Raw genomic sequence first — 26,416 nt, 5'->3', positions numbered from 1 at the left:
TCTCTCTAGGTGTCAGCCCCTGGAGGGTCCGTGAGACCCAAAAAAGGAAGTGACCCAGGGCAGGGAGAGAACAGACGCCACCTTGTAACATTCACCATGGGGAAACTTATCCTGGCCTGGCCCTTAGCCAGCACCCACAAGAAGCAGCACTGCCATGGGGGGCCCAGGAAGGATGCCACTGGCTCAGGGAGGCCCTGTGCTGGGAGCTATGGGGGCTGGGTATATGGTTCCTCCCCACAGCCTTGATGGCTTCTGAGCCCCCAAACAGCACACTCAACTATTCCCTTCCCCTGGTCCCAGGCTCTGCAGTGTCTGTGCTCACTGAAGCCAGTGACAGGAGGTCTTAGGGAGGCTGCAGCCCTCACACTGAGACCCTGGCCTCCCTGGACCCACCTAGCCCCTTGGGCTCATCGTCTTCATTCTGCTCAGCCTCTGCATCCAGCCCTGCCTCAGCACAGCCCCCCAGCAGCGGGGGGCTGGGGAGGTACTGGAGGAGCCGGCCTTCCCGCTTCATTTCTGCCAGCTCCTTGGCACAGCAGCTGGGTGTGTTGGTCTCATAGGTGTCGTGGAAAGTGTTGTAGTCCACCTCATAGAAGCCCTTTTCCAAAGTGAGGACTGGTGTGAATCGGTGGCCCCAGAGCACCTCTGTATCCATGTAGGAGCTCCGGGCTTGGCAGGTCATGCCTGGGAAAACAGAAGTTACGTGCATTATGAGGCAATCATCCATCCATTCATCCATCCATCCATCCATCCATCCATCCATCCATCCATCCATCCATCCAATCATCTATCCATCCATCCATCCATCCATCCATCCATCCATCCATCCATCCATCCAGATATGGAAAAAAAGGCAGGAAAGGGCAAAGATATAGCCATCCATCCATCCATCAATCCATCCATCCATCCAATCATCCATCCATCCATCCATCCATCCATCCATCCATCCATCCATCCAATCATCCATCCATCCATCCATCCATCCATCCATCCATCCATCCATCCATCCATCCATCCAGATATGGAAAAAAAGGCAGGAAAGGGCAAAGATATAGCCATCCATCCATCCATCAATCCATCCATCCATCCAATCATCCATCCATCCATCCATCCATCCATCCATCCATCCATCTATCCAATCATCCATCTGTCCATCCACCCAATCATCCATCCATCCATCCATCCATCCATCCAATCATTCATCATCCATCTATCCACCCAATTATTTATTCATCTATCCTTCCAATTATCTATCCATCTATCCTATCACCCATCCATCCATCCACTCATCTACCCAATCACCCATCCATCCAATCATCCATCCATCCAGTCATCCATACATTCACGCATTCCTTCATCCATTCAATCATTCATCAACCATTTCATGAACATCTGCTTTGTGCTAAGCATAGTGGAGATGTAAAGCTGAATAAGACACGTCCTTGCCCTGGAAGAGTTCAAGGCATGGGGGTAGCAGAAAATTAGAAACCAACATGCAAGATTCTGAAAGTCATTTCCTAGAGATTGGAGTGAATAGATGTTGGAACAGTTGAAGGCAGGGACTTGGTTCCTGAAAACAGCATTCAGGTCTAGAAGGTTGAGATGGGAAAAAGGCAGGAGAAAGCAAAGATAAATTCAGCATGAATGAACACGGAGAAGCTGACAGGCATTTGGAACATATGGGGATTGTTTTGAGTAGACACATATGGAGAGAGGGCTCCACACTCACATACACACAGGAAGAGGAGCAGACGCACACACAGAGCTTGGCTTCTTGATTTGAGGCTGCTCCAATGCCTCGCTTCCCTGTCTACTTAGCCCGTGCCATGCCTGTGCTATTTTTAGGTGTTGCTTTCTCTCCAGAGAGGAGAGCAGCTTTGTTTATGAATGAGGAGGCCTCTGTGCTTAGGGTCACAGGAGAGCAACTTTCTGATATTTAATCTTCTGGCCAGGGAAGGCATTAACTGTGCTGGTTGGGTGCTGAAGGCAACCATCTCCGGCTCCCACTTTGGATTTTCTCTGGGAGGGGCTCATACAAACCAGACCCAGGTCCAAGGCTGCTTCTCAGCCCCAGCGCACCCACACAGGTGGGCCCACAGCCTGCTCTCTGCTCTCGGGGATGCCTGCCTGGGCCGGGCCTCTCCCTTCAGTCCTCACCCTTGTTGTCCCCACAGCCTTGGCAGAGAGGCCCGAACTGGGCCCTGAGCAGCCTAGACCATGCCAGATGTCTGCAGGCTCCCAGGGCCTTGGGAAAGGTGTGGGCAGGACCTTTCCCCTTTGGGTTCCTCCTGTTCCTCATGGGGTGTGGTAGCAGCTGCCCTGTAGCTAGAGATCCTGCTGTGTCCCTGTCACTGCTCAATGCCTTTGGAAAGGATTCTCCAGGGGCCAGGTATAGTGCTCAGCACAGGGTGTTCTTTTCCATCTTGAATCCTCCCAACAGCCCTAGGAGATTGATTTTCCTCACTCTGCTGACAAGGTAAGCAGCTTGCTCAAACCCGCTCAGGCAGGATACAGCAGAGTTGTGCTACTCCAGCCGAGGCATGGATTCCCAGCCCACACCTGGCTGCATGTGCCTGACAACCAAGCCATCCACATCCAGGACAGATGCGGGCTGGGGTCTCCCGCCCTATCTCCCTGGATCTCCCCTACAGTTTCTGGGACAGAGCAAGCATAGCTCAGGTTGTGGGAGGGGAAAGAGGACAAACCGTGAGGACAAGTGAACGGTGGGCTCCTGACTTTGAGGGAGGCATGGCTGGGGGTGCAGCAGGGCGGATAGCACTGGTTCCCTCCACTATGAGCCTGTGGGCGCTCTCCCTGCTGTGTGACTGGGGAGTGAGGGCGGCCTTAGAGAGTGGTCAGGCATGCTATGATTTGTCCCCATGTCTCTCACCCAATCCCTTTTTTGTGACTCCAGAGTGGAGCTCTTTCCCTGAAACGCAGCCTGGGTCCTGATTCTGACCCTGGAGCCAAGGACAGGGTGACCTGCAAGCCCCTAGCTCTGCAGGGGAAAGCTTCCTGTGTCCTGACTGTCCTTGGCCCCGGGGGCTGCCCGCCTGCCACCGTATGCTGCCTGCCAGGCTCCAGCCCCCAGCAGATGGCCGAGCAGCCCTCTGTGGCACCAGTCCCTGGAGCCTGTCATTGCCCTCTCCTGGTTCCACTGACTTCAAAATGGGAAGGCTTGTGGAGTCTGGGTCTGAGTCCCCTGCCCGGCAGCCAGCTTCCTGGGGTCTGGAAGGTGTGCTTGGCCATCTTTCTGACAGGCCCCTAGTATTTTAGGGGGGCAGAGTGGTGAGAGAAACTCCAGATTTGTAAGTGGAAGAGCTGAATATGAGCACTCACTGTCTGCATAATGCTTTTGAGGTTCAGCGTCGACATCTATAAAATGAGACTGAAGCCAGCCCTACAGTGTTGTTTGCAAGAGTTAGAAAAATAGACATGCAGAATTCTGAGTGCGATCGAGTCTCTAGAACCCATCCTTAGGGCCTGACCAGCTGCTCATTGTACCTGGTTGGAAAAAAAGGGAGAGACAGACAGAGAGAGAAAGGGAGAGAGAAAGAGAGAGAAAGAGAGAGAGAAAGGAAGGCATGAGGAAGAAACAAAATACGCAGGATGTCAGATTTTGCTGGGGGTGGGGTGGGAACTAGGGTCCTCAGCCAAAGCTCAGGTGGTCCCAGGCCTTGGGATCCCTGGAGCCACCTCACAGAGTCTGCCATGGCTGAGTAGCTGAGGAATGGGGGGGTCCTTGGTTACCAGCTGCCGGTGAGTCAGTAGCTGAGCAGGGAGGTGCCATGCTGGCACAAAAAGGGCATTTGCTTGGGCATACATGGATGTTGATGGCCCAGTATGGATGCACTGTTTTTTTTTGTGAGAAAGGAGCCTTGCCTGCCCTGGGTTCACTAAGCCAGCCTTCTGCAAGAACGCTGAGGGCTGGCTGCTCCAGAGGGGGCCCAGCCAGAAGAGCCCCTCCCCTGCAGCAAAGGTCCCTCCAAGTAAAGGATTGGTGAGAACCTTTTGAGTTTAGGAAATTCTGCATGCCCTGCTTTCCCAGTGATGAGACTCAGTGGGTAAGGAGAGCGGGAAGTCCACTAGTCCACTGTAAAGAAACCAGTTCACCTTTGTTTCGCCCTGTGATTAGCAGAGCTATCTGACCAGCAAGCTCTTCTGGGTAGAACACTTGTTCCAAGAAGGGGCAGTTTGGCCTGTTGGAAACAAGTGCTGGCTCTGGGGTCCCCTGCCTCATTTCCATCCTGGCTCTATCACTCAGAAGTGCTTGCTCTTGGGCAAATAATTTAGCTTGTCTGTGTCCCTGTTTCTTTATTTGTACCTTAATAAAAACTATCTTGGCTGGGCACTGTGGCTCACACATGTAATCCCAGCACTTGGGGAGGCTGAGACAGGTGGATCACAAGGTCAGGAGTTCAACACCAGCCTGGCCAACATGGTGAAACCCTGTCTGTACTAAAAATACAAAAATTGGCTGGGTGCGGTGACGGGCACCTGTAATTCCAGCTACTCCAGAGGCTGAGGCAGGAGAATCGCTTGAATCCGGGGGGTGTAGGTTGCAGTGAGCTGAGATTGGGCCACTGCACTCTAGCCTGGGTGACAGAGCAAGACCAAGTCCCTGTCTCAAAAACAAACAAACAAAAAAAACAAAACAAAACAACAACAACACAAAAAACTCTACTATCTCATAAGGCGTGGGAGGACGTTTGGCTGAATGATAGATGTTTATGGTTTAGGACAGTGCCTGAAAGTTGGGAAGCTCCCGTCAGTGTTAGCTATTCCTATTACTCCATCTTGAGTAGCAGTACCACTCAAACCACAATTTAGGGATTGAACATATTGCCTGTGCCACCCCAGGACTCTCAGGCACAGACCTGCATCTTCTTGAGTCCCAGTGGTCTAAGTCTGAAGTGTAAGTAGGGCCATCTGTGGCTGAGGAGGACAAAGCACCTTACCTGTGGCTTCCACCATCCCTTCTAGAATGACCACGACTTCGAACTCCTCCTGATGCAGCTGAGCCTGAGACATCTCCCAGAAAGGGCTCTTCTCGTTGATCTCGTGGGAGATGATCAGAGGAGACACCAGGAAGAGGCGGTCGTCGCCCGTGTCGAAGCCCACGTTGATGTCGGTCTGGTTCAGGGGGATGAACTCCCCCTCTTTGGTCTGCCGGGACTTGATGAGCTTGGCTCGGATGGAGGCCTCTACGATGTGGGAGTTGCGGAGGTCACCCACCCGGAACATGAGGCACAGCTTCTCGTCCCGCATGGAGATGACTGCGTTGTTGGAAAACATGAGAGTCTCAGCTCTCTTCTTGGGCTGGCTGATCTTGACAAACATGCACCCCACCATGAAGGCATTGACGATGGAGCCCAGGATGGCCTGGACCAAGAGGAGTATAATCCCCTCCGGACACTTCTCTGTGATGACTCGGAAGCCATACCCAATGGTTGTTTCGGTCTCAATGGAGAACAGGAAAGCAGACACGAAGCCACTGAGGTTTTCAACACAAGGAATCCACTCTTGGTCACCAACATGGTCCAGGTCACCCCGGATGTAAGCAATGAGCCACCAAATGAAGCCGAAGAACAGCCAGGTGATGGTGTAAACCATGGTGAAGACGAGCAGGTTGAAACGCCACTTGAGGTCCACCAGGGTGGTGAAGAGGTCACTCAGGTACCGGTAGGTCTCCTGGACGTTGCCATGGTGCACGTTGCACTTGCCGCTCTTCTCCATGTAGCGCTGGCGTGGCTTCTTGCCCTCGGCCAGCAGGCGCGTGCGGTCTGTGGCAATGGGGACGTAATCGCGGGCCTGTTTGGGAATCTTCTTGGGGTCCCATGGAGTGACTCCAATCTCCATATCCTGGTTCATGGCATTCCTAGAATCACCAGCCATAGCTGGGATGCTTTGAGTTAAAAAAGACACGATCAGGGAAGTGGGCTGTTCTGATTCACTAGAACACAAGATCAAAGGCCACCCCCGCCCCGGGGCTCTCCCAGGCTTCTCCTCTGGATCCAGGGGTCAGGGTGTAAAATCCTCAAGGGCAGGGGCCTCACTCTCTTACAGGGTTCTTTTGTATCCCTGGTACCTAGTACAGAGTCTAGCACATAATAGATGCTTGATAGCTGTTTGTTGAGTGAATACATGAACAACACCTAGGTGCAAACATCACATTAAGTGTTAAAAGGGTTTGAGAAATGTGGCAGCAATTTTAAAAAGAGTAATCACAACAGTTTATTAAATGTACTATGTCCCATGTATTCCATGTGGATTGTCACTTATTATCACCACAGCAACTCACTGGCATTACATATTGGAATTCCCACTATACAAACAATATATTGTTTGCTTATGAATCAGGCTTAATTCAAACCGTCTCTCTCCCACCATCAGAAGGTAAGCTCCATAGGGGCATAAGTGTGTGTTTGTTTTGTTCTGTGATATTCCAAGCACTTAGAACATAGCCTGGCACATAGATGTATTCAAAAAGTACTTATTGAATAATTGGATGGATAAATAAGAAAACGGAGTTCCAAAGAGGTTAAGTGACCCCCCAGGCCACCAAATATTAGGCAGAGCTGATATTTGGATTCCTGCTCATCTGGCCCAAGCCTGTGCTGTTTCTTTCATTTCTTACTATCTCCATTTATCTTGAGGCCTTTTAGCAGCAGACAGAAAGGAAAAGGCAGCATGTGTCTGATCTGCCGATTGATCACTCCTGCCATCTGAGTGTGAAGTCTGCGGCCATCTGAGCACTTATTAAAATGACAAATGGCTGTGCAGGCCCGCCATTAGAAAATCTGATTCCCTGTCCTCTAAGAAGTTGAAATGGACAGGATGTTAATGGCCCCAAGGCTCTTCAAAGGGCATAATGTGTTTGGTGGGGGGGGGGGGGGGTACCTGCCACACTCCCAAGAGATACCCAGACACCTGCAGTACAGGTGTCGGATATTTCCCTCAAAACCCATTTGACATGCTTCAAGACTCTCATGCAGTTAGGAAAGACCTCTTTAATTAACAATAACAGACTACATTTCTGAGCACTCAGAAGCCAGGCACTGCACTAGGACATTTTTATCCATTAGCTGATTTAATCCTCACAACATGGTTAGATAAATACTATTATTATCCCCCCATTTTTCAGAAGAGAAGAATGAAGCTCATGTAGCATGTGGCCAAGTGAGGTTCTGGGTCTAGGTTTATCTGGCTGCAGCCCGAGGTCTGACCCACAGCACTCATCACACAATGGCCAGCAGACACTGATGCTCCATGGCTCATGCTAAGGCTGATGACCTGCTCCCTCCAGAAAGTTCTATGAGCTTCCAGCCCTGGGAAATGTCACCTTAGGGATACTATCCTTCAACCCTTCTTCCTCTTTATAAGCAAGCTTTCCCTGAATTCGCAGGTACCCTCCTTCCCAGGTATAGCGTCCCCCAGGAACCCCCACTTACTTATCTGTCCTGATCGAGGAACACAGAATGCCTAGACTGCTCTGTCCCCTGGCCAGCTGCATGTCTTTTCCTGCAGACCTGAGCCCTGGAAACATTCCCTGGCACTGAAACCCTGTTTAGGTTGTTACCTGAAATACTGAAAGATCAAACATGTTGCTAAACATGTAGGAATTAGCCCAACGTTAGGCCAAAGAACTCCATAACCCAGAGCCCTTGCTGCAGACATACCTAAACAGAGCATCTCTTTTCTTGCTGTCTGTCATGAGGACCACTGCAGCGCTCCACGTGTAAGTTCCCCTCATAAGTGCTTTGGAACTTGGTGCTTTCTTCTTTGGAATCTCAACTGACCCCATCTGGGGATGGTTTGGGTAGGAATTCCCCTGCCACCATTCTGAGGGTGACTCTAGCTGCAGGTTCCACCAGGCAGAACACCAGGAAGCTGTGTCCCCAATAGAACAATCTGGAGAAAGGTCTGTCAACCACTGAGCCGACTGCCTAATGGCAAACCAAGGTAGATTCCAGCTGTCCAGGGAAGTCAGATGACCCTGGCAGGCCTTTTCCTGTGCTGCCTGGGTGGTTATAGCAATTTTAAAGTAATCTTTAAAACGTCATATCGAATGGTCATCTGAAGGGCTATTTGTCCCACACATCCATTGGCCATTTCCCATTCTGCATAGGGCCACCTGCTTCCTGCTCCTTCATGTGGCAGTTAACAAAGATAAATGAGACAAGGAGGAAAATGCTTGGGGCTGTCTTTGCAGAATCCCAAGCAGGAATTTGCTCTGCCTTACGTGGGAGACTTCATCCTGAAAACCTGATCACAGACGCTCGGAGATGCTGGAAAATGCCGCCGTCCCAAGGCCCCGTGTATTCTGGACACCCCAGCTGTTGGAACCAAGACAGGGTTCCAATGGGGGTGCTGCTGCGGACTCCCTGAGCCACTGAGGTTGGGCAGGGCAGGCACAGTGCCCACAGGAATGAGTCATTGGCCGGGGCACATGGGAGCGCACATCCCCCTGTGCTCAGCTCTTTGGGGAAAACAGCTTGCTGCTGATTTTCTGCACTGTTTCCTTCTTTATTTTTAAACATACTTGCATACATTCTTGTAGGCGAAGGCTTTGTGCTGTACTAGAAATGGGAAAATGTTTTCTAGGAGACTTCAGCCCAGATAGGAGAACTTTTTGCGTCTGGCACATAGGAAAAGGTGGTTTACTTTTGATTTGATACTGGGATACATTCCTGTGCACTGGAATCATCTGCAGAAGTCATTCCTTGCTCAACCCAGGGTAACATTTGGATTCTAACTCAGTGTCCAACAACCTGCTTTGTGGTCCAAAGAAAAACAAACTTAACTTTCTTTGCTCAGTTTACTCTGCTATAAATCCCAGATAATATTCTCTGCCCCTCCAGCTCTGGGAGCCAATTTTAGGGATTCTTCAAAGGAATACATGATACAAACATAAATATAAATAAAATAAGTATACGTGTTCATAATCTCTCCTCAAATTGAAATTTAATGCAATATCCCATTAACTCCATTTTAAAGATGAAGAAAGAGAGGTAGAGAATATCTAAGACAAGTAGCTAAAGGCCCAGTGGGCAATTTGCAGGGCAAGCGTTGAGCTGACTGGCATGGAGCCTCTACTGTTCAGATTTCTTTTAAGGGTAAGTAAAATCCCCATCCTTGAAACCCTGGCTTCCAGTGTTGTGTGCCTATCAAGTCAAAAGGATTTTCAGGGACAATGGAGATGAAATTCTTTAATCACGTTTTTGAGATCCGTTCTATTAATTATGCACTCATCAAGCACACATTAATTGAGGAACTACTGTAGCGGAGCCCCTGTGCTAGGAGCTGGACATAAAGCAGTGAAGAAGATAAATGCAGGGCCAGCCCTCCCATTGTTGATATTCTAGCATTTCCTCTTTGAAGCTAGGGTTTTTACAGAACTGTCTGTAGAGGACAGACAGGGAGGAATGCTGTGGCTGGCCTAGGCAAGCCGAACATCCTAGCTACTCTCTGCGGGACGCAGGGAAAGGCACTGACTTGAGCAAATCCTATTAAGCCTCATCAAGCCTGTTACTGCTCTTCTTCCATCCTCTCCTGTTTCTGCGAATGGGAAGCTGTGCTGAGATATGAAGAAAGCTTTTGGAGAAGACAGAACTTCAAGTCCAGCAAAGCGGTTTAATCCCTTTGATAGGAAAACACAAGTGGAGAAAGACTCGAAAGAGGCAAAACGAAAGGCAGTTGTGTTTCAGGCGATGCATTAGCGAATCTGACTTCCATTTGGATGGACCTCTGGACTAAGAAGGTCAAACATCACGCACCCATAGGGAGGAAAACTTGGCGTCATGGCGTGGTCTAGAATGTCAGGAGTCGGGGCCACAGCAACTTGATAAGAGCCTTGCTTGGGGGTCAGCAGGGCTTCCTGGAGAGATCGCTGGGCTGGGAGTGATTTTTCAGACTCCGTCTCCTATCTGTGATCACAAACATCTTTATCAATTTCCTGCTTTCTCTCTCAGATATGCTGGATCAAAATGTACATTCCCTGAGCTTTGAAACATGGGATGAGGTTGGAGGAAGAGGAATGGAGGAGGGTGTGCTTATGTCTCATATGGAGATATTTGTATACTCTTCTATGGGAATATATATGACTGTACTCATAGGAAAATGCTCCAAACTGGTTGGTGAATAGGCTGCCCCACTCCTCTCAAGGCCCTTTAGGGCTAGCAGGAAGCGTTCAAGGTGTTACACTTGAATGTAACACCAGAATACATGCTGGTGACAGGGAAGGCACTTGTAAGTAGGCGGAATTCCAAGACATCCTGGTGATTCCTGCCCACTTGTATACACCCCCTGAGGAACCCCAGGAAATCCTCACTCCCATGACTGGGGCATGTCATATGGCAGAGCTGACTTGAAGAAAAAAAGTTCACCAGGGGTGAGCTTGACCCAGTCATAAGCCCTTTGCTGACTTGAAGAAAAAAAGTTCACCAGGGGTGAGCTTGACCCAGTCATAAGCCCTTTGAAGGGACTGGGCTTTTCCTGAAGTAGGAGATTCAAATTATTAGAGGAATTAGACAGATGGAGGTTCTCTTTTGCTGGTTTTAAAGATGGAGGGGGCCACAGAGCAAGGAATGTGGGTGACCTCTGGGAGCTGAGAGCAGCCCCCAGCTGAGAGCCAGGGAAAAAATGAGGACTTCAGTGCTACAACCACAAAGACCTGAATTCTGCCAGAACCACAGGAACTTGAAGGGGGTCCTGAGTTCCACGTGAGAATGCAGGCCTTGCGGACACCCTGGTTTTGGCCTTGTGAGAACAGAGCAGAGAACACAGTCGCATCAAGCCTGGACTTCTGACCTACAGAACTGTGAGCTAATAAATGAGTGCTGTTTCCAGCCATTATGCCTGTGGTCATCTGTTATGGCAGAAATAGAAAATTCAGTACAGGAAGGGAAGCCGGATCATAAACAGTGAGGAAGGCTGACTCTGCCATCAGATGACCTAGGTTCCTATTTTGCCTGGAGCTGAGGTACATTTGGAAAAGTTACTTCTCTAAGACTCTGTTGCTTTATTTGCAAAATGGGGATAACAGTACTCACCAAAAAGAGCTGCTGCAAAGATGAAATGAAAAGTGTGTGTACAGTTCCTGGCTTACAGGAGCCCTCCTGAGAGGTAGTTACGATTTTCCACCAGGGGGCAGGGCTGGGAAAAGGGGTGGGGGCTGAGGGGCCGGAGTGCTTCAAACAACTCAAGGATAAGGAAGGAGAAGAATCAAGAAGTCCCGAATTCCTACGGAGTGTCTGCATCGTGCTCCCACTCCCAGGAGAGAGACATTATCTTCAGTTTACAAAAGCGGAAAACAGGAGAGAGTTTGAAAACCTCGCCGGGAATCGCGCAGCTAGTGCTGCAGGCGCTCCGGTTTCCGCATCAGCTGCTCTCAATGAGCGCATGCCTAGAGGCCCTGCTCCGCTGCCGCGCCTGTGGGATTGGGAACCGGTGCGCCCTTTCCTTCCCCCGCCCCGCCCCGCAGAAGCCGAGCCTGAAGAATGTTCTCAGAACTTTCCCTTCGTCCCTCCCACGACTAAGGTCCAGGTCCCAGGGGTTTCCCTTGCACCTTCATCCCTGGCCCTGCAGAGAGGCCTGCTTCTCGCTTCCAGGGTCGCCAGAGCGCCCCTCCCGCCACCCCTCGATCTCCTGGCCGGATCCTGGAAGAGAAGGAGAGGAGGTTGGGACCGGGGAGAGGGGCTGAGACAGGGGAAGGGAGCCTGGGACTGGGGAGCCTGAGCGGGGCGGGAACCGGGAGCCCTGAGCGCTGCAACCTCTAGCCTGGCCTCGGAGTGTGACACAGGGGACACCCCTTACTCTGCGGGGGACGAAGCCCCCAGTGGGGCTGGATAAGGCGATGCTCGCCGCCTGGGTTTGGCCCCCTAGTCAGCTGCAGCTCCGCGGCTGCGGAGGCGGGGCTGGGGGGATGCAGGCTGGGAGGGTGAGAGCCAGGAAGAGCCTGCGGAGGGGAGACAGAGGCCCTGTCCCCAGAGAACGAGCGTGGGGAGGCCTTTGGCAGTGCCGGGGACTCCCCCGCAGCGAGTCTCTCTTCCTTCCAGCGGCCCCTGCCACCCGGAGGCTGTGCCCAAACCACACTGGTGGACAGGATCCTCCCAGGGGCCAGTCCTGGTTTCCCAGGTTTTCACAATTACTAATCTGAAAACAAAACCAAATTATCTTCACGTGTACTGAAGAGGTTTAATGGGGCAGAGCCTGGTGGTAATAAAGCTTTAAAAACCCATCAGGTATTTCATTTAAAAACCTCACCATTTTGCAGCTATTTGTTCTATCGACTTAGGTCTGTGTCTATTTTTGAATTCCTGAATGTTTTACGGGTTTACTTTTTGAGCCTGTTTGTTTCATAGCACTTGAGGGAGCAGGTGTGAAATCCCAGTGGAAACTGACACAGGGGTTCACTCATTCAGTCAATTAGTCAATCAGTGAACCCCCACTCAACACCTACTGGGTGTTTGAATTATGTTGAGCTCTGGGGACACTTCGCTGGCATTCCTGTGCTTTCCATTCCTGAGAATCTGGCTAAAATGCAGGTTCTCATTCTCTAGGTCTGGGGTTTCCAGAGCCCGCGGTTTTGCTAAGGAGCTGCAGTGATGTCGATGCGGCTGGTCCTCGGTGCACACCTGAGCAGCAAGACCTCTCTGCCCTGGACACATGCTGCCATCAGCTGGGAGCTGGACAACGTGCTGATGCCTAGTCCCAGAATCTGGCCCCAGGTGAGTCCAACAAGCAATTAGATTGAGGACCCTTGATGCATTCTCTGTCCAAAAGGAGTTCCCGGTCTGGTGGAGAGTACACAGGCCAAAAAAATAAAAAAAATAAAAAATTCAGTGCAATAGAGAGTGAGAGAAGAGGCCAAGGTGCAGTTCTGAATTTGGCTTGTCTGGGGCGGGTGAGGAAGGGTCAGGAAGGCCCTGGTGAGGAAGGCGCCCAGTGAGCAGGATGAGGTGGCAGAGACTTGTGGGCATGGGAACAGGGGAGCAGACAGTAATACAAGCTCGGGCATGGAATTCCTGTTATGTGCCATCTTTGTGCTGAGTGTTTTTCGTGCATTGTATCATTTAATCCTCAAACAGATCTATTAAGTCTGGTTTAGTTGCCTCGTTTTACAGGTCACAAAAGCAGAGTGATTCAGTGGCTTGCTTCAGGCCAGACAGTTACTAAGCTGTGGACTAGGTTTTGTCTGATTCACTGCTGCTGGGCAGGTGGTTCCTCCTGAGCCCTCTGGGTGTGACCAGGTTGTTCTGAGCCCCCGGGGGGATCAAGCCCTGAGAAAACTGGCCCTGGCTGGAGCCAGATCCACAGCAGCCTGATCTGCACCAGGGAAGGAATTCATGATTTCCTGCTGTGTGGCCCACTGTGCACAGGCTGCCCAGCAGCTCGAGTCACTTCCCGCCAACCAGGGCTGTGTTCTCCCTCTCCCTCCTGCTCCCCTCCAGCATGCTCCCTATTCATCTAACAGCTGCTCCTCTTATTGTGGTTAGACTTTTTCTAACCACAATACTTGCCCCCAAAGGTCCCTGATTGCTCCAAGGAGATAAGGTGTCCATACGTCCCAGGTAACACCTGCTGTTCTGGCATCATCAACAAGAGTGCCCCGGCACTCTCTGAAGGTCTGCTTGGACAATGGCCCCCACAGTAGAAACAAGAGCACTAACTAGCAGCCACTGATTGCATTCTTAGCACCCCTTTACTGGATTCTCCTTCATCTAAGGCAGGTCTGCCTCTGCCGGGAGTGAGGGTAAAGCCTCCTCACTCTGGAATTTCTCCACTGGGCAGGATGTGCATGTCATAGTAACCAGAACCTGTGGGTCTTGTGCTGAGCCCTGCCGCCTACACCCACGGCCGTGGCTGTGTGAGGTCAGTGTGTGCAGTTGCCGGACCGGCTTCTTCCAACACAGACACACTCTACATCCTTCTTGGTCCCGTGCAGTTAGTAGGCTTTCTCCTATTTTTATTTAAATGGGATGTCTTAGACCCTCATTTTCATATTTTGATGTAGAGAGACATTTAAAATATTGCATTGTGTTTATCCTAGGAAAAGCAAATATACAAACCCATGATAAATGTGACCAAAACTTACCCTGGGTTTGGGGGACATGGTAGGGGTTGGTGGGGACTGTGGTGAGCTGTACACACATGCAGTTCTAAAGCAGCAGCCGCTACTCGCCTCTAGTTTATTGTTGCCTTGCCATGCCGTGGAGCCAGTACTGCAAGATCCTCCTTTTGCTTTTTCCAGAAAAGCCAGAAATTAAACTTTTGAAGATGAAATTTGTCTTTTTCCATGTTGACCACTAATTCAACAGTTTTTGAAAAAGTGAGCAAGCTGTAGAAGATCTATGTGTGAGTCAGATTCAGTCTGTCAGCTGCCGGTTTGTATTTCTGGGCTCGGGAGTCAGAGAGAAGCCTTTTCCTCCCATCGCTATGTTGGGCTGCTTTGTGAGTTAGGCTGAGAGTGGTGTTAGGAGTTGTGGTAGTGCCACTAGATTCCTCTCAGAGCCTCCCTGTTTGCACTAACAGATCTGCCACAAACATTACCTGCCAGTCCTCAGGACAGTGAAGGCAGGAGGCCCGGCAGGAAGAGGAGAACTCAATCTGCAAGGCCCATGATAGCAGACAGGGCCACCTGGGCTGCCTCTCAGTGCCCATCAGCCTGGTTCCCGTGGTCCTAACTAGCTCTGTCTCCTTGCCAACAGCCCTGTGCTCCCCAGCCCCCTCCACCATGCAGATGGCTGCTATGACATCCCTGTTCCTTAAAGTGTGGGGTTCCTCGCTGCCTTCTCCTCCCTAACTGGCACCCCGTGCAAATCTGCTGCAGAGAACAGCGTCTTGGGCAATGGCAATAGTCCTCCAGTTCACCAACAGTAAAAATGGTCTCAATGGGGAGAGATTTCTGACTGCAAGTGCTCTGAGTCCTTCCAGAGGAGGGCTGGAGAGACAGGAGGGCGGATCAGGCGGCCTCCTGAGCTGGTTCCTGGCGCCGATGTAATGGATGCTGATTATCAGCGGTGGGGGCATCCCGGAACGGATGGAAAGGACTGCAGAGCTGTGCGAGATGAATGGGATGAGGCTGCAGGTGCTGATTTTTATGCCCAGGATGCTCCTGGCTGTCATGGACTCCTAGGGGCTCCAGGCATGCATAGCTCTTTCACCTCTTCTCCAAGCAGAATGCCCCAGAAAGGCCGCCTCTATTATCCAGAGTGGCTAGAGTCTCGGTGGCTGTGCGCGGGGACTGAGGGCCGGAATCAGGGCAAGGGGCTTTCAGTGAAACGCAGAGCCAGGCAGGGACAGCGCAGATCTCGGAACAGTCTGTGTCAGATGGGACACTTCATCCCTGCGGAGCTGTCCCTGCACACGATGTTCTCTGATTGCCAAGCTGTTAAGGGCTCCGCGGAAGGGAGCTGCTGGGAAGGCGGAGGAGGCATCTCAGGCGGGTGAGGGGCTCTGCTGCATCAGCCTTGCTCAGACCGGCCATCCCTGGGGAGCTGTCACTGGCACCCAGGTCTCCCCTTCTCAGCGCATCCCGTGCCTCCATTCTGGGCTGCCTCTGTCCCTCGAAGGGGAGCTCCCCACATGGTGGGATTATTGTTGAGAACAAAGTTAAGATGTTGGCGAGGATGCAGGACTGAGGTTGATCCCAGAGTCACTCGGTTGTCCCTCATTTTGCTCGGAGACACCCTGACCGGGACAAACTCTTTAGGGAGCATCTTTTCTGTCTGTGCCACATTCTCCATGGCCTTTGCACTCTTTTTGCTTTCGCTTTAAACGCGTCATCAATTCATTGCCTGCGCAGCTTGTACTGCCTTTTGGTTTTTCTTTGCAGAACAGCTCTGGAATTGAAGTGTGTGTGTGTGCGTTCGTGTGTGTCTGTGTGTGTGTGCATGTCTGTGTGTGCGTGTGTCTGTGTGTGCGCGCGTGTGTGTGTGTGTGCGTGTGTGTGTCTGTGTGCGTGTATGTGTCTGTGTGTGTGTGCGTGTGTGTCTGTGTGTGTCTCTGTGTGTGTACGTGTGTGTGTCTGTGTATGTGTCTGTGTGTGTTGCGTCTGTGTGTGTGTGTGCGTGTGTCTGTGTGTGTGTGTGTCTGTGTGTTTGTGTGTGTGCGTGCGCATTGCTGCTCTGGACTAGGAGCCTTACATGTGTTAATGCACTTGATCAGCTCAGCAACGCTGTGGAATAAGTGTTATATGTCCATTATTCAGATCAGGAGACTGAGATTCAGAGCAGGGAGGGAACTTGTCAGAGACCACATGGCTCGCAAGCAGCAGAACCTGGGTTTGAACTGACAGCAGCCTGACTTCAGAGCCCACGCTTTCCCACCCTCCTACTGCACACCCATTGGAGTCCAGCCATCTTGGTTCTGAATCATACCCCTGACTCTCCCGGCCACATCCTGTGCTCCACATTACATGTTACTCTATAGGTTACCACACCGGGTCTCTTTCCTGTATAAGAGGTAGAAATACTACTTGTGGAAATCCTAATGTTCCTGATATCTCTGCCACTTTATCATGAAAAATCCTATCCTACCAAATACTGGTATAATGTACTTGGCCCCCTGGATTGGATTGGTATAGGTTAAGGGTAGATATAAGGTCTGAAATAATCCCAGTATTCTTAGTATGTGGAATTATTATCACAGAATAATAATGGCAGTTTGCATCTCTGTTAGGCTCTTCCAACTCCGGCGTTGGCTCATGAGAATCCTATCACGTTAGTCCCCTTTTATAGTTGGATGGTAGGGCTTGCCAGAGGGCACACTAATTTGGGTTAACTCATTCCCAGGATTCTGGCATTGTAGACACAGGAACACCTACTGTGAAGTTTTATGTAATACAAACACTGAAAGATTTAGCAATAGGTCTGCCAGGCGGCCCTGACTTCTGGCTGCACAACAAAGGGGGGCAGTTGGTGCCAAATGGGGCAACAGAAAGTGAGTTTGGGGCCTGCAGAGCCTCGGGTAGCCCAGACAAGCGGGAGAGAATGGGCTGCTCATTCCAACTCCCTCCTTGGAGGATTCCCCACCACAAGTCTAAGGAAGTAATAAAACCTCATGCATTATTTTCTGATATCTGGAGAGAAACATGTACCCTAGAAATGCTGTGGACTGATTCCACAGTTACGTTGTCATTAAAGAAACCAAAATACTGAGAGGTCACCATAAACACAAAAAGGCGGGGAAAGAAGGATTAAATGGTGTTTCATGTAAGGATTTTTAAAGGGAGGCAGAATTCTAGTCTGAAAGGAGAGCAGGCAGATCTACCATTTTGCTTGAGGAGTTCAATTCTTTGGAGAAAATACAGAGACAAAAAGACCATTTTGATGGTATTTAAAATATCCCTCTGTCCAGCATATCTAAGTGAGTCTAAATATATTCAGCAGTTTTTTAAAGGGCAGATATCAGGCCCGATTCAAGGTATGGAATATAGATTTGAAAGGCTTAGTGACAGGTGAGTGCCTTTCAAGTAACTTAGCATCGCAGACGAAGCCTGTGATTGAGCACTACACCTGTGGAGCAGGCGCGTGAGCATGTGACTGAGCTTCCCACCTGCCAGCCTCCCATTTGCTTAGGATGAGTATTTTTCTGCCCTCCTTGGTGAGCCGCTGTGGGCCACTCGCCACTCCTTACACCCCTTCCCTTTAATACGTAGCTGTGGCTTCCTTGCAAAATCCACATGCACCCTCCTGGGTCCCACAGACGATGTATGAAAAATCATGGCCATGAAAAGGGCACGGAAATCAAATTAATTAATTTTGCCTTTTCCCCACATTTGTTTCTGTCTGTCTGGTGCTTTTCCTTTTTAAGTCTACCATCTCTTTGAAAGTGAGCCACACAGTGATAATCCATTTTCCTCATTGTAACCACACAGTGTGTGTATTCCACATTAAATAATGAAAGGGATTAATAATTAAATCAAAATGAAAAACTACTTGTTTCCTCTCTATAACCCAAGGGACAGATTTCCTGGGCTGGTGCCAATTTATCAGTGATGATTAGGCAATATGAGGTAGAAGTGCACAGAGATGACAGCCTGAAAGCAAGATAATGAGAATTTGAATATATTCATATACAAGTGAACAGGATCAGATGGTGCGGGAAGGTAAATGTGAGAAAGAGCCAGGGAAACTGGACATAACAGGTAAAATTCCAATAATTATAGCTACCTACTGGGGCTGTACCATATACCCAATTTTATTCCAAATGCTTTATATGTATAAACTCATTTAATCATTTCAGAAAAGGTATCAGGTAGATACTGTTCTCCCCATTTTATAGATGAGAAAACTGAGGTGCAGGAGGGTGAGTCAACTGCCCCAAATCTAGTAAGTGATTGATCTGGATTTGAACTCAGGTTGAGTGACCCTTGAGTCACACTCAATGTCTGAGCAACTCCACAAAAATGGAATGCTTAAATGATCCAAGAAAGAGGAGAGAGACGAATATCGTGGGAGAAGAAATGAAACAGAAAAGTCTGGTGAGAATAAGAGAAAAACAAAGTGAAAGAAGTAGGAAAGGCCGGCAGTGGTGGCTCAGACCTGTAACCCAGCACTTTGGGAGGCTGAGGCAGGTGGATCACCTGGGGTCAAGAGTTTGAGAAGAGCCTGGCCAACATGGTGAAACCCCAACTCTACTAAAAATACAAAAAAAATTTAGCTGGGCGTGGTGGTGAGCACCTGTAGTCTCAGCTATTCGGGATGCTGAGGTATGAGAATCCTTGAACTCAGGCAGCAGAGGTTGACAGTGAACCGAGACTGCGCCACTGTACTCCAGCCTGGGTGACAGAGTGGCACTCTGTATCAAAAAAAAAAAAAAAAAAAAAAAAAGAAAGAAAAAAGAGAAAAATTAGACTAAGGAGTTGAGAATGAAAGAAGAATATAAAAAGCAGAGGATAAGGAAAGACAAAGTGAAGTGTAAGTGGATTTGGGCATCAGAATGAAAGCTGAAGAGGAAGAAAGAAAGAACAGATGAGAGACCCAGCTGAAGGGAACTGCGTCTTGGTGCTTGCCATGGGGTACTGCTCATGTGCTATCTTATTTGACTTTCCCATGGCATTTCAAGGTAGGTGTTACCAGACACATTTTACAGAAAGAGAACTGAAGGTCTGAAAGACTAATGTCCAAGGTCACACAATTAGTGACAATTACAAAATGCCAAAGAAAGAAACTGAAGAATAGCAAATAAATGGGGAAACATACTGTATTCATGGATTGGAAGACTCAATATAGTAAAAATGTTGATTCTCTCTGAATTCATATACAGATTCAATGCAATTTCTGTCAAAATATCACAAGATTTTTTATAGATATAGATAAAATTATTCTAAACTTATGTGAAAAGGCAAAGCAAGGAGAATAGATAAAACAATTTTGGGAAAGAATAAAGTGGAAGGAGTCAGTTTACACAAGTTCAAGACTCATTACATAACTGCAGTGATGCAGACTATGTGGTATTGGCAGAAGGATAGACACATAGATTAATGGAACAGAACAGAGAACCCATAAATAGACCTTTGCAAATATGCCCAACTTATTTTTGACAAAAGTGCAAAAGGAATTCAGTGGAGGAAAGACGGTCTTTACAACAAATGGTGCCAGAGCAATTGCACATTTTTAGGCAAAGAAAGAACCTTGACCTAAGTCTCAGACTTTATACCAAAGTTAATTCAAAATACATCATGAACTTAAATATAAGACAATAAAACTTTCTAGGGAAAAACACGGGAGACACTCTTCAAGATCTAGGGCAGGCAAAGAGTTCTTAGACTTGACAACAAAAGCACAATCTGTAAGAAGAAAAACTGGTCAATTAAACTTCCATCAAATTAAAAATACTTGCTCTTAAAGACTCTGTTAAGATGAAAAGGCAAAATTACAAAGTAGGCGAAAACATTTGTAAATTACATATCTGACTGACAGAGGACTGGTATCTAAAATATATACTTAAAAATTCTCAAAACTCAACAGAAACAACAACAAAAGCCAATCAAATTAGAAAATGGGCAAAAGACGTGAGAAGACATTTTGCTAAGGAGGATATCTGGAGGGCAAATAAGCACATAAAAAGATGGTCAACAGGCCAGGCGTGGTGGCTCATGCTTGTAATCCCAGCATTTTGGGAGGCTGAGGTGGACAGATCACCTGAAGTCAGGAGTTTGAGACCAGCCTGACAAACATGGTAAAACCTTGGCTCTGCTAAAAATACAAAAATTAGCAAGGCATGGTGGCACACACCTGTAGTCCCAGTTACTTGGGAGGCTGAGGCCAGAGAAGGAGGCAGAGGTTGCAGTGAGCCGAGATCACGCCACTGTACTCCAGCCTGGGCGACAGAACAAGGCTCTGTCTCAAAAAAAAAAAAAAAAAAAAAGATGGTCAACGGCATTAGTAATCAGGGAAATGCAAAATAAAACCCCAATAAGATAGGACTAGAATGGATAAATATGAAATAGTGACAATAACAAATATTGGCAAAAATGCAGAGAAACTGGATCACTGGTACATTGTTGGTGGGAGTGTAAAATGGCATAGTCACAATGGAAAACAGCTTGAGAGTTCTTTGAAAAAAAAAAAAAATACTAAACCTACAACGACCAGATGACCCATCAATTACACTTCTGGGCATTTATCCCAGAGACATGAAAACCTATGTACCTGTGTTCACACAAGAACCAGTATACAAATGTTTATAGCAACTTTATTCATAATTGCCCCAAAGTGAAAACATGCCAGATGTCATTCAGTAAGTGAATGGTTAAACAAGCAATGGTACCTTCCCACTATGGAGGATTCCCACTATGGTATATTCCCACTACTCAGCAATAAAGAAACCACACACACATACACACACCTCACCCCCACCCCCAACAAGCACACAGGTACACCCCTGAATGAATCTCCAGAGAATTTTGTTGAGTGAAAAAGGCCAATCCCAAAAGATTACATACTGTATAATTCTACTTACATAATATTCTTGAGATGACAAATACAGACAAGTGATTGCCAGAGGTTAAGGAGAGGGTGGGGTGGGATGGAAGTGGGCGTGCCTATAAAAGGGCCACATAAGAGATACTCCTGGTGACAGAAATGTTGTTTTCTTATCAGTTATCTATTCGTTTTGATGGTGTACTGTAGTTTTGCAAAATATTACCACTGAGAGAAACTGGATGAAGGGAATGGTAGATCTCTGTTCATTATTTCTGAAACTGCATGTGAATGTACAATGATCTCAAAATCAAAGCGTTTAGTGGAAAAATAAGGAATGCCTGCAGTAAAGAGATTGAGTTGAAGCATAAATGCACTAAACGGCATCCATGATCAAGAGAATGAGTGAGGCTGGGCGCGGTGGCTCACGCCTGTAATCGTAGCACTCTGGGAGGCCGAGGCGGGCGGATCACAGGGTCAGGAGATCGAGACCATCCTGGCTCTACTATCTGAGACTGTCGATGAAATCCTGTCTCTACTAAAAATACAAAAAATTAGCTGGGCGTGGTGGTGGGCGCCTGTAATCCCAGCTACTCTGGAGGCTGAGGCAGGAGAATGGCATGAACCCGGGAGGCGGAGCTTGCAGCAAGCCGAGACCGCGCCATTGCACTCCAGCCTGGGCTACAGAGCAAGACTCTGTCTCAAAAAAAAAAAAAAAAGAGAGAATGAGTGAAAAAAAGACAAAAATGGAGGGGAAAAAAGAACCAAACTGAGAAAGAGAGAGAGGGAGAGGAAGAGAAAGGAAATAAAATGTGACCAAGCATGAGTGTTTAGGAGTAGTCGGGGCATTGAAAGAGACACAGGAGAGGTGGTTGGGGCTGGGGGCAGCCGCAGGCCCAGGCCTCCCTGCCTATTGCCCTGTGTCTAGCCGTGGCTCCCTCCTCTCCAAACCACTCCCTGGGCCCCTTCTACCCTTTCACCAGCAAACCTGTTTCTCAAGCCCCCTTAGAAGCCTTCCCTGCTCCCCCAGGGCAGCCTGCCTTCACCCCTGCGGCTCCTGTGCCTCTCCCTAAGGGCATGCAGCACCAATGCTGGAGTCTCTCCAGGCAGCTCTGCCGCCCCCAGGCAGTGGTCTGAGAGCTCCTAGGTTGGCAGGCCTGGTGTGAGCTCCTCGGGCCTGGTGTGTAAGATCCGCCCCCTTCCCCCGTCTAGCTCAGGTGCCTACACAAGGTCTGGCCTGTGATAGGAGCTCCCTACTCATTTTTTGAGGGAGGTCATCTGGGGAAGGACACTTCACAAAGCAACCTGACTTGGCTGGGGAAGCTTTCATACTGTGACATCCAGTGGGCCGTGCCTGGGGCCTGGCACCCATGGCTTCTGCTGGCACTGCTGGACAGCCCCCTTGCTGGGGCAGAAACAGCACCTCCCACTGCCCCGGGCTCCAGGCACCAAGTCCTCAGCAGTGCCGTCCTCCCCGGGCTTGGGGGGTCCTCAGCAGTGCCGTCCTCCCCGGGCTTGGGGGAGTAGGGGGCACACTCTAAGGAGGAGACACAGGTTTGGTCCCAGGAAGCATCTGAGGTCCTCTTGGTTCTTGCACTGCACCCTACTCCCATTTTCCTTTCTGAGCAGCAGGAAATAATGTAAGATGACAGCATTGGACCTCCCTGATTATAAAGTGGGGTGCCTGAAACCTGAGAGAAGGTATAGGGTGGGCAGCACACCCAGTCCCGGACCACCAAGTCAGAGGCGATGAGAATGAGACTCTGAGTTTGCTGTCTCCTTCCCTCCCCAAGCCTCCATTTCTCCCCCACCCTCACCCTTTCCTGTCCCCCATACTCTCTGGCCACCCTACTGATTGATCCCTGGTGACCAGGAAGTGCCATTGCCACCTGCCAACTGATCAGATGATCCATGACCTTTGCCCTCAGCTTGCTCTGGTCTGGAACGATAATGGGTGTTAACAGTTTAAGCACTAGCCAGGATCTCCAGGGTCACATGTGAAAGCTTTGGCTCTACCATGTAACTTAGCACGGCTCTTGGCAAGGCTTCCCGCCATCCTGGGTCCTGTTGACTAGAATAGCTCCCTTATCAGAATGTCAAGGTAGGAGGAGCTAGATAAGCTGCTGCTGCCCAGGCAGGGCCTGCAGAGGCAGCCGCTCACGCCAGCCCTGGCTGGCAGAACGTCAGAAGGGGAAGCTGTCCGCTGTGTTTTAAAACAATTCCAGAGAAAGCCACTCCACAAGTCTTTTTGAAAAATACACTCAAGTATTCTTATTCAAATACCTCACTACATTCCTTTGAACTGGAACTCCCAGTCTTCTTGTTTTTTCTTTAGAAAAAAAAGAACAGAAAGATTTCTCCATGTCTGACAACTATCTTAACAGTTATCTGATGACGGATCCGCTCTCGGAAAACACCGCCAGCCCTCAATGACCTGTCTATAGCTCACACACAGTGAACATTTTCATCCAAAAATAGCCCCTTTGAGCTGCCTATGGATTCCCTGACCCTGCCTTCTCTCCACCATCCTTCCACCTCCAGCCTAAATGGTCAATCAGTATTGGCTCAGAAAATGCAAGTGTTTGCTAATATTCTCCTAAACAAAAAGCATAACCCTGCCCCAACGATCACATTCCAAGGTTTTCAAAAATTAATGATTTCTGGCACATGATAGGTGATCAAACGAATGGTTGTTGAACCAGGAAGAAACAACAACAACAGTGCAGAAGTAGATGCAGTTTTCAAGTACATGAAAGCACAGCACACCCGTTTGTGGCTTCGCCCACAGCAGGCAGGAAGAATCAGGTGATTTGAAGGGCAAATGGGAACCAGAGAATGGGCATTCTAGTCATTTCTTCCCTCCGTGGCGGTTTACTTCATCACAGATGACTAGAGCAGCCTTCAGAGTCTCCCAGATTCCTGGACAAGAAACCCAGTCTGGTGCTTGCAGAAAGCCCCAAAGGGATCTTGCTTGGCACCAGGGACAGCGAGGCTGAGGAATGCTGTGACAGAGCCACACACATGTCTCTGCTGAAGCCACGGACAAAGAGCTCTGCACTGCTCAGGACATGCCAGCTGACTCCGGGGAAGCCATGGTGGGGAATCCCAGTAAGAGCTAACTTCGTCCCAGAGAAGACAGCTAAGCTTTGGGGACAGCCCCTGGCACAGTCAATGTGGCCCAGCTTCTCTTTGACCCCCTCACCCTTGGCTCCTCCTTTAGCTGGACTGCTCGCTGGATGGAGCACATGCATTTTCTGTTGAATGCAGGTAGGCTACTTAAATACAAATGCTGCATGTGAGTAATGCCAGCGGTTTCTAGCAGCTTTTGGAGAGGCCAGAAAACAGCTACGCCTGAGTGGCTGGTCTCTTTCTGTTGGAGAGCTAGGTCCAGAACATTGTTCTGGGGACAATCCCTGTGCTTTGTGGAATGTATAGGCAAATTCTCCATCCTTTCTTTTTCTTTTTCTTTTAGAGATGGGGTCTTGCTCTGTTGCCCCAGTTGGTCTTGAACTCCTGGGCTCAAGTAATCCTCTCACCTCAGCCTCCTGAGCCAGCAAGTTCTCTATGTGCTGTTTCCTCTCTTGCAATGGTGGCCTTGCTGCTGCTCTTCCAAGAAGCACATACCCTATTCCCCGGGTCTCCCATTAAAGGCCTTATGCCTCTAGGCAGAATGGTGCCATCTCAGGTGGGCTCCATAGATAGTTTAAAACGCCAGCCAAGCGGACCAAGCTCTTTATGCCAGACTCCAACCATGGGCCTCTAACTCCCACATCATTCGCTCTGCCCTGTGCTTTCCTCCGATTCCAGGAAGCCTGAGGGCCTCATTCAGCCGGACGATGCGATTTACACCTGGCTTTGAGGAAAAGCAGGGACATGGGAAGACCAGAGCAGATTTCAGAATTAGCTTTTGTTAGTAGAAAGACCCTGGGTTTAAAGCCAGAGGACAAGAGTTTTGGAGATAACAGTGCTGCTGCCCCTTAGTGCTCGGAATTCTGCTACCCTTACTCTCATCTGTAAAACAGAAGAAATAAGCTCTGCCTCACAGGACTGGCGTCAAGATGAACTCATGTAAACGTATCTAGCTCAGCACCTTGGTTTCATAAATATTAGACTTTTCCTCACATGGACAAGTGCTTGGGGAACCAGAAAGCCCGATAAAGCATGGCTTATGATGAAAACAAGGTATGTTTTCCAGTCATATCTACGAGACAATCTCCCTTTATGAGCTGTGCACCTGAGGCAAGTTGCACAGCCTCTCTGGGCTGCAATTTTTCACCTGGAGAATGAGGATGCTAATCTCAGCTTATTAAAAGGATTGAAGCAGAGTAAAATGCTTGGAATGTTCCTGTTGATCTTCTTCTGGTGTTTGAAAAGGCTCCTGGAACAGGTTCTGGGCTGGCCTTGCTCACCCTGATGTTCCAGGTAGGCCCTAGGACTTTGGGGACTGGACCTGAGGACCTCCACAGCCCCTGGGGCAAGAGAGCCCTGTTTGAGGGAAGGCGCACATAAAACCAGGGACCACCAGCTCTGCAGGGAGAAGCACTGACTTAAAGAGAAGGGGAGCAATGACAAGGCTGCCCTTCCCTGTTCCCTATCTTCTGTCCTCGCAGCCTTGACCTCTGGCCTTTCTGAACCGTTTGAAAGCTGTTTAAAAGGAGATAGGGAGGTACGCAGGAAGTGACTCGGGCAGTGAGAGGGGCAGAAATCACAAGGCCGTGTTTCCAATTTGGCCACACTTAAAAGAGAAAGCAAGATTAGGCTGGGGATCTAAGGCTGAGGGGTGCACCGCCCCCACCCTGGCCCTCCCTGCTCCCATTTGAAGGAAGAGTCCTACCAGGCGAATAATGTCCTCCCCGCCCCACCCACTCCTGGCCATGGTGGCCTCTCAAACCACTGCTGGGAGATCTGGGGCACCCCCAGGTAGCCCTGGTCTAGTGCCAGAAGTTAAGGTGTTTATGGCTGGGCTCCCAACGCCCAGCGCAGCCTGCAGCCACGGAGATCTCCAATTTCCTGGCTAAACTTGGGACTTGCCCTAAGCTTTTCCTTATCCCCCCTGGCTACCAATCTAGCAGGTTCCCTGTGAAAGCCTGCTGCGTGGGCGATGGACACCTGAGGGTGTCGTCCTGCCCTCCAGAACCCGTGAGCTGGGGGAGAAATGGAAGAGGAAAAGAAGACAACTTACTTGTTGAGATCAGAGCTTCCGAGTCCCACTGATGCTAACTTCTGGGGTGTCCCTTAGCGGCAGTGCAGGGGTGCTCAGGGCTTTTGCGGGGACTCCCCAGCCCCTGCCATGACCCCACGGAGGAGCTGTAGCTGGAACCTCTCCCTGTCGTGGGGTCCTGTGGGCAGAGGTACCTAAGCCATCCTGTCCCTTCACTCGCGGTCCCTTGGGTCACTCCCTTTCTCTAGCGAGAGCAGCTGCTGGAAGCAATCTCAGTGTCTGTCTCTCTCTCTCTCTCTCTCTCTCTCTCTCTCTCTCTCTCTCTCTC

The 26,416-nt window shown here is 49.5% G+C and overlaps 2 protein-coding genes across 2 annotated transcripts in view; one reads left to right on the top strand and one right to left on the bottom strand.

Moving 5' to 3' along the window:
* Positions 1–26,373, bottom strand: KCNJ5 (potassium channel, inwardly rectifying subfamily J, member 5). Its single transcript, XM_011934660.1, has 3 exons — positions 26,110–26,373; positions 4,959–5,905; positions 1–684 (listed from the first exon to the last, which is right to left on the bottom strand). The coding sequence occupies exons 2-3, from the start codon at positions 5,893–5,895 to the stop codon at positions 362–364; spliced, it is 1,260 nt and encodes a 419-aa protein (XP_011790050.1). The 5' UTR covers positions 5,896–5,905; positions 26,110–26,373; the 3' UTR covers positions 1–361.
* Positions 12,606–26,416, top strand: part of KCNJ1 (potassium channel, inwardly rectifying subfamily J, member 1) — a 67,990-nt gene continuing 54,179 nt past the window's right edge. Inside the window, exon 1 of the mRNA XM_011934661.1 lies at positions 12,606–12,728. Within this exon, the coding sequence (XP_011790051.1) occupies positions 12,606–12,728 (123 nt within the window). The remainder of the gene's footprint in view (positions 12,729–26,416) is intronic.

This window comes from Colobus angolensis, unplaced genomic scaffold (genome assembly GCF_000951035.1).
Source record: "Colobus angolensis palliatus isolate OR3802 unplaced genomic scaffold, Cang.pa_1.0 Scaffold137, whole genome shotgun sequence".
Classification (NCBI taxonomy): Eukaryota; Metazoa; Chordata; class Mammalia; order Primates; family Cercopithecidae; genus Colobus; species Colobus angolensis.
The sequence above is the reverse complement of the archived record's forward strand: the minus strand, read 5'-3'. Positions and strand labels throughout refer to the sequence as shown.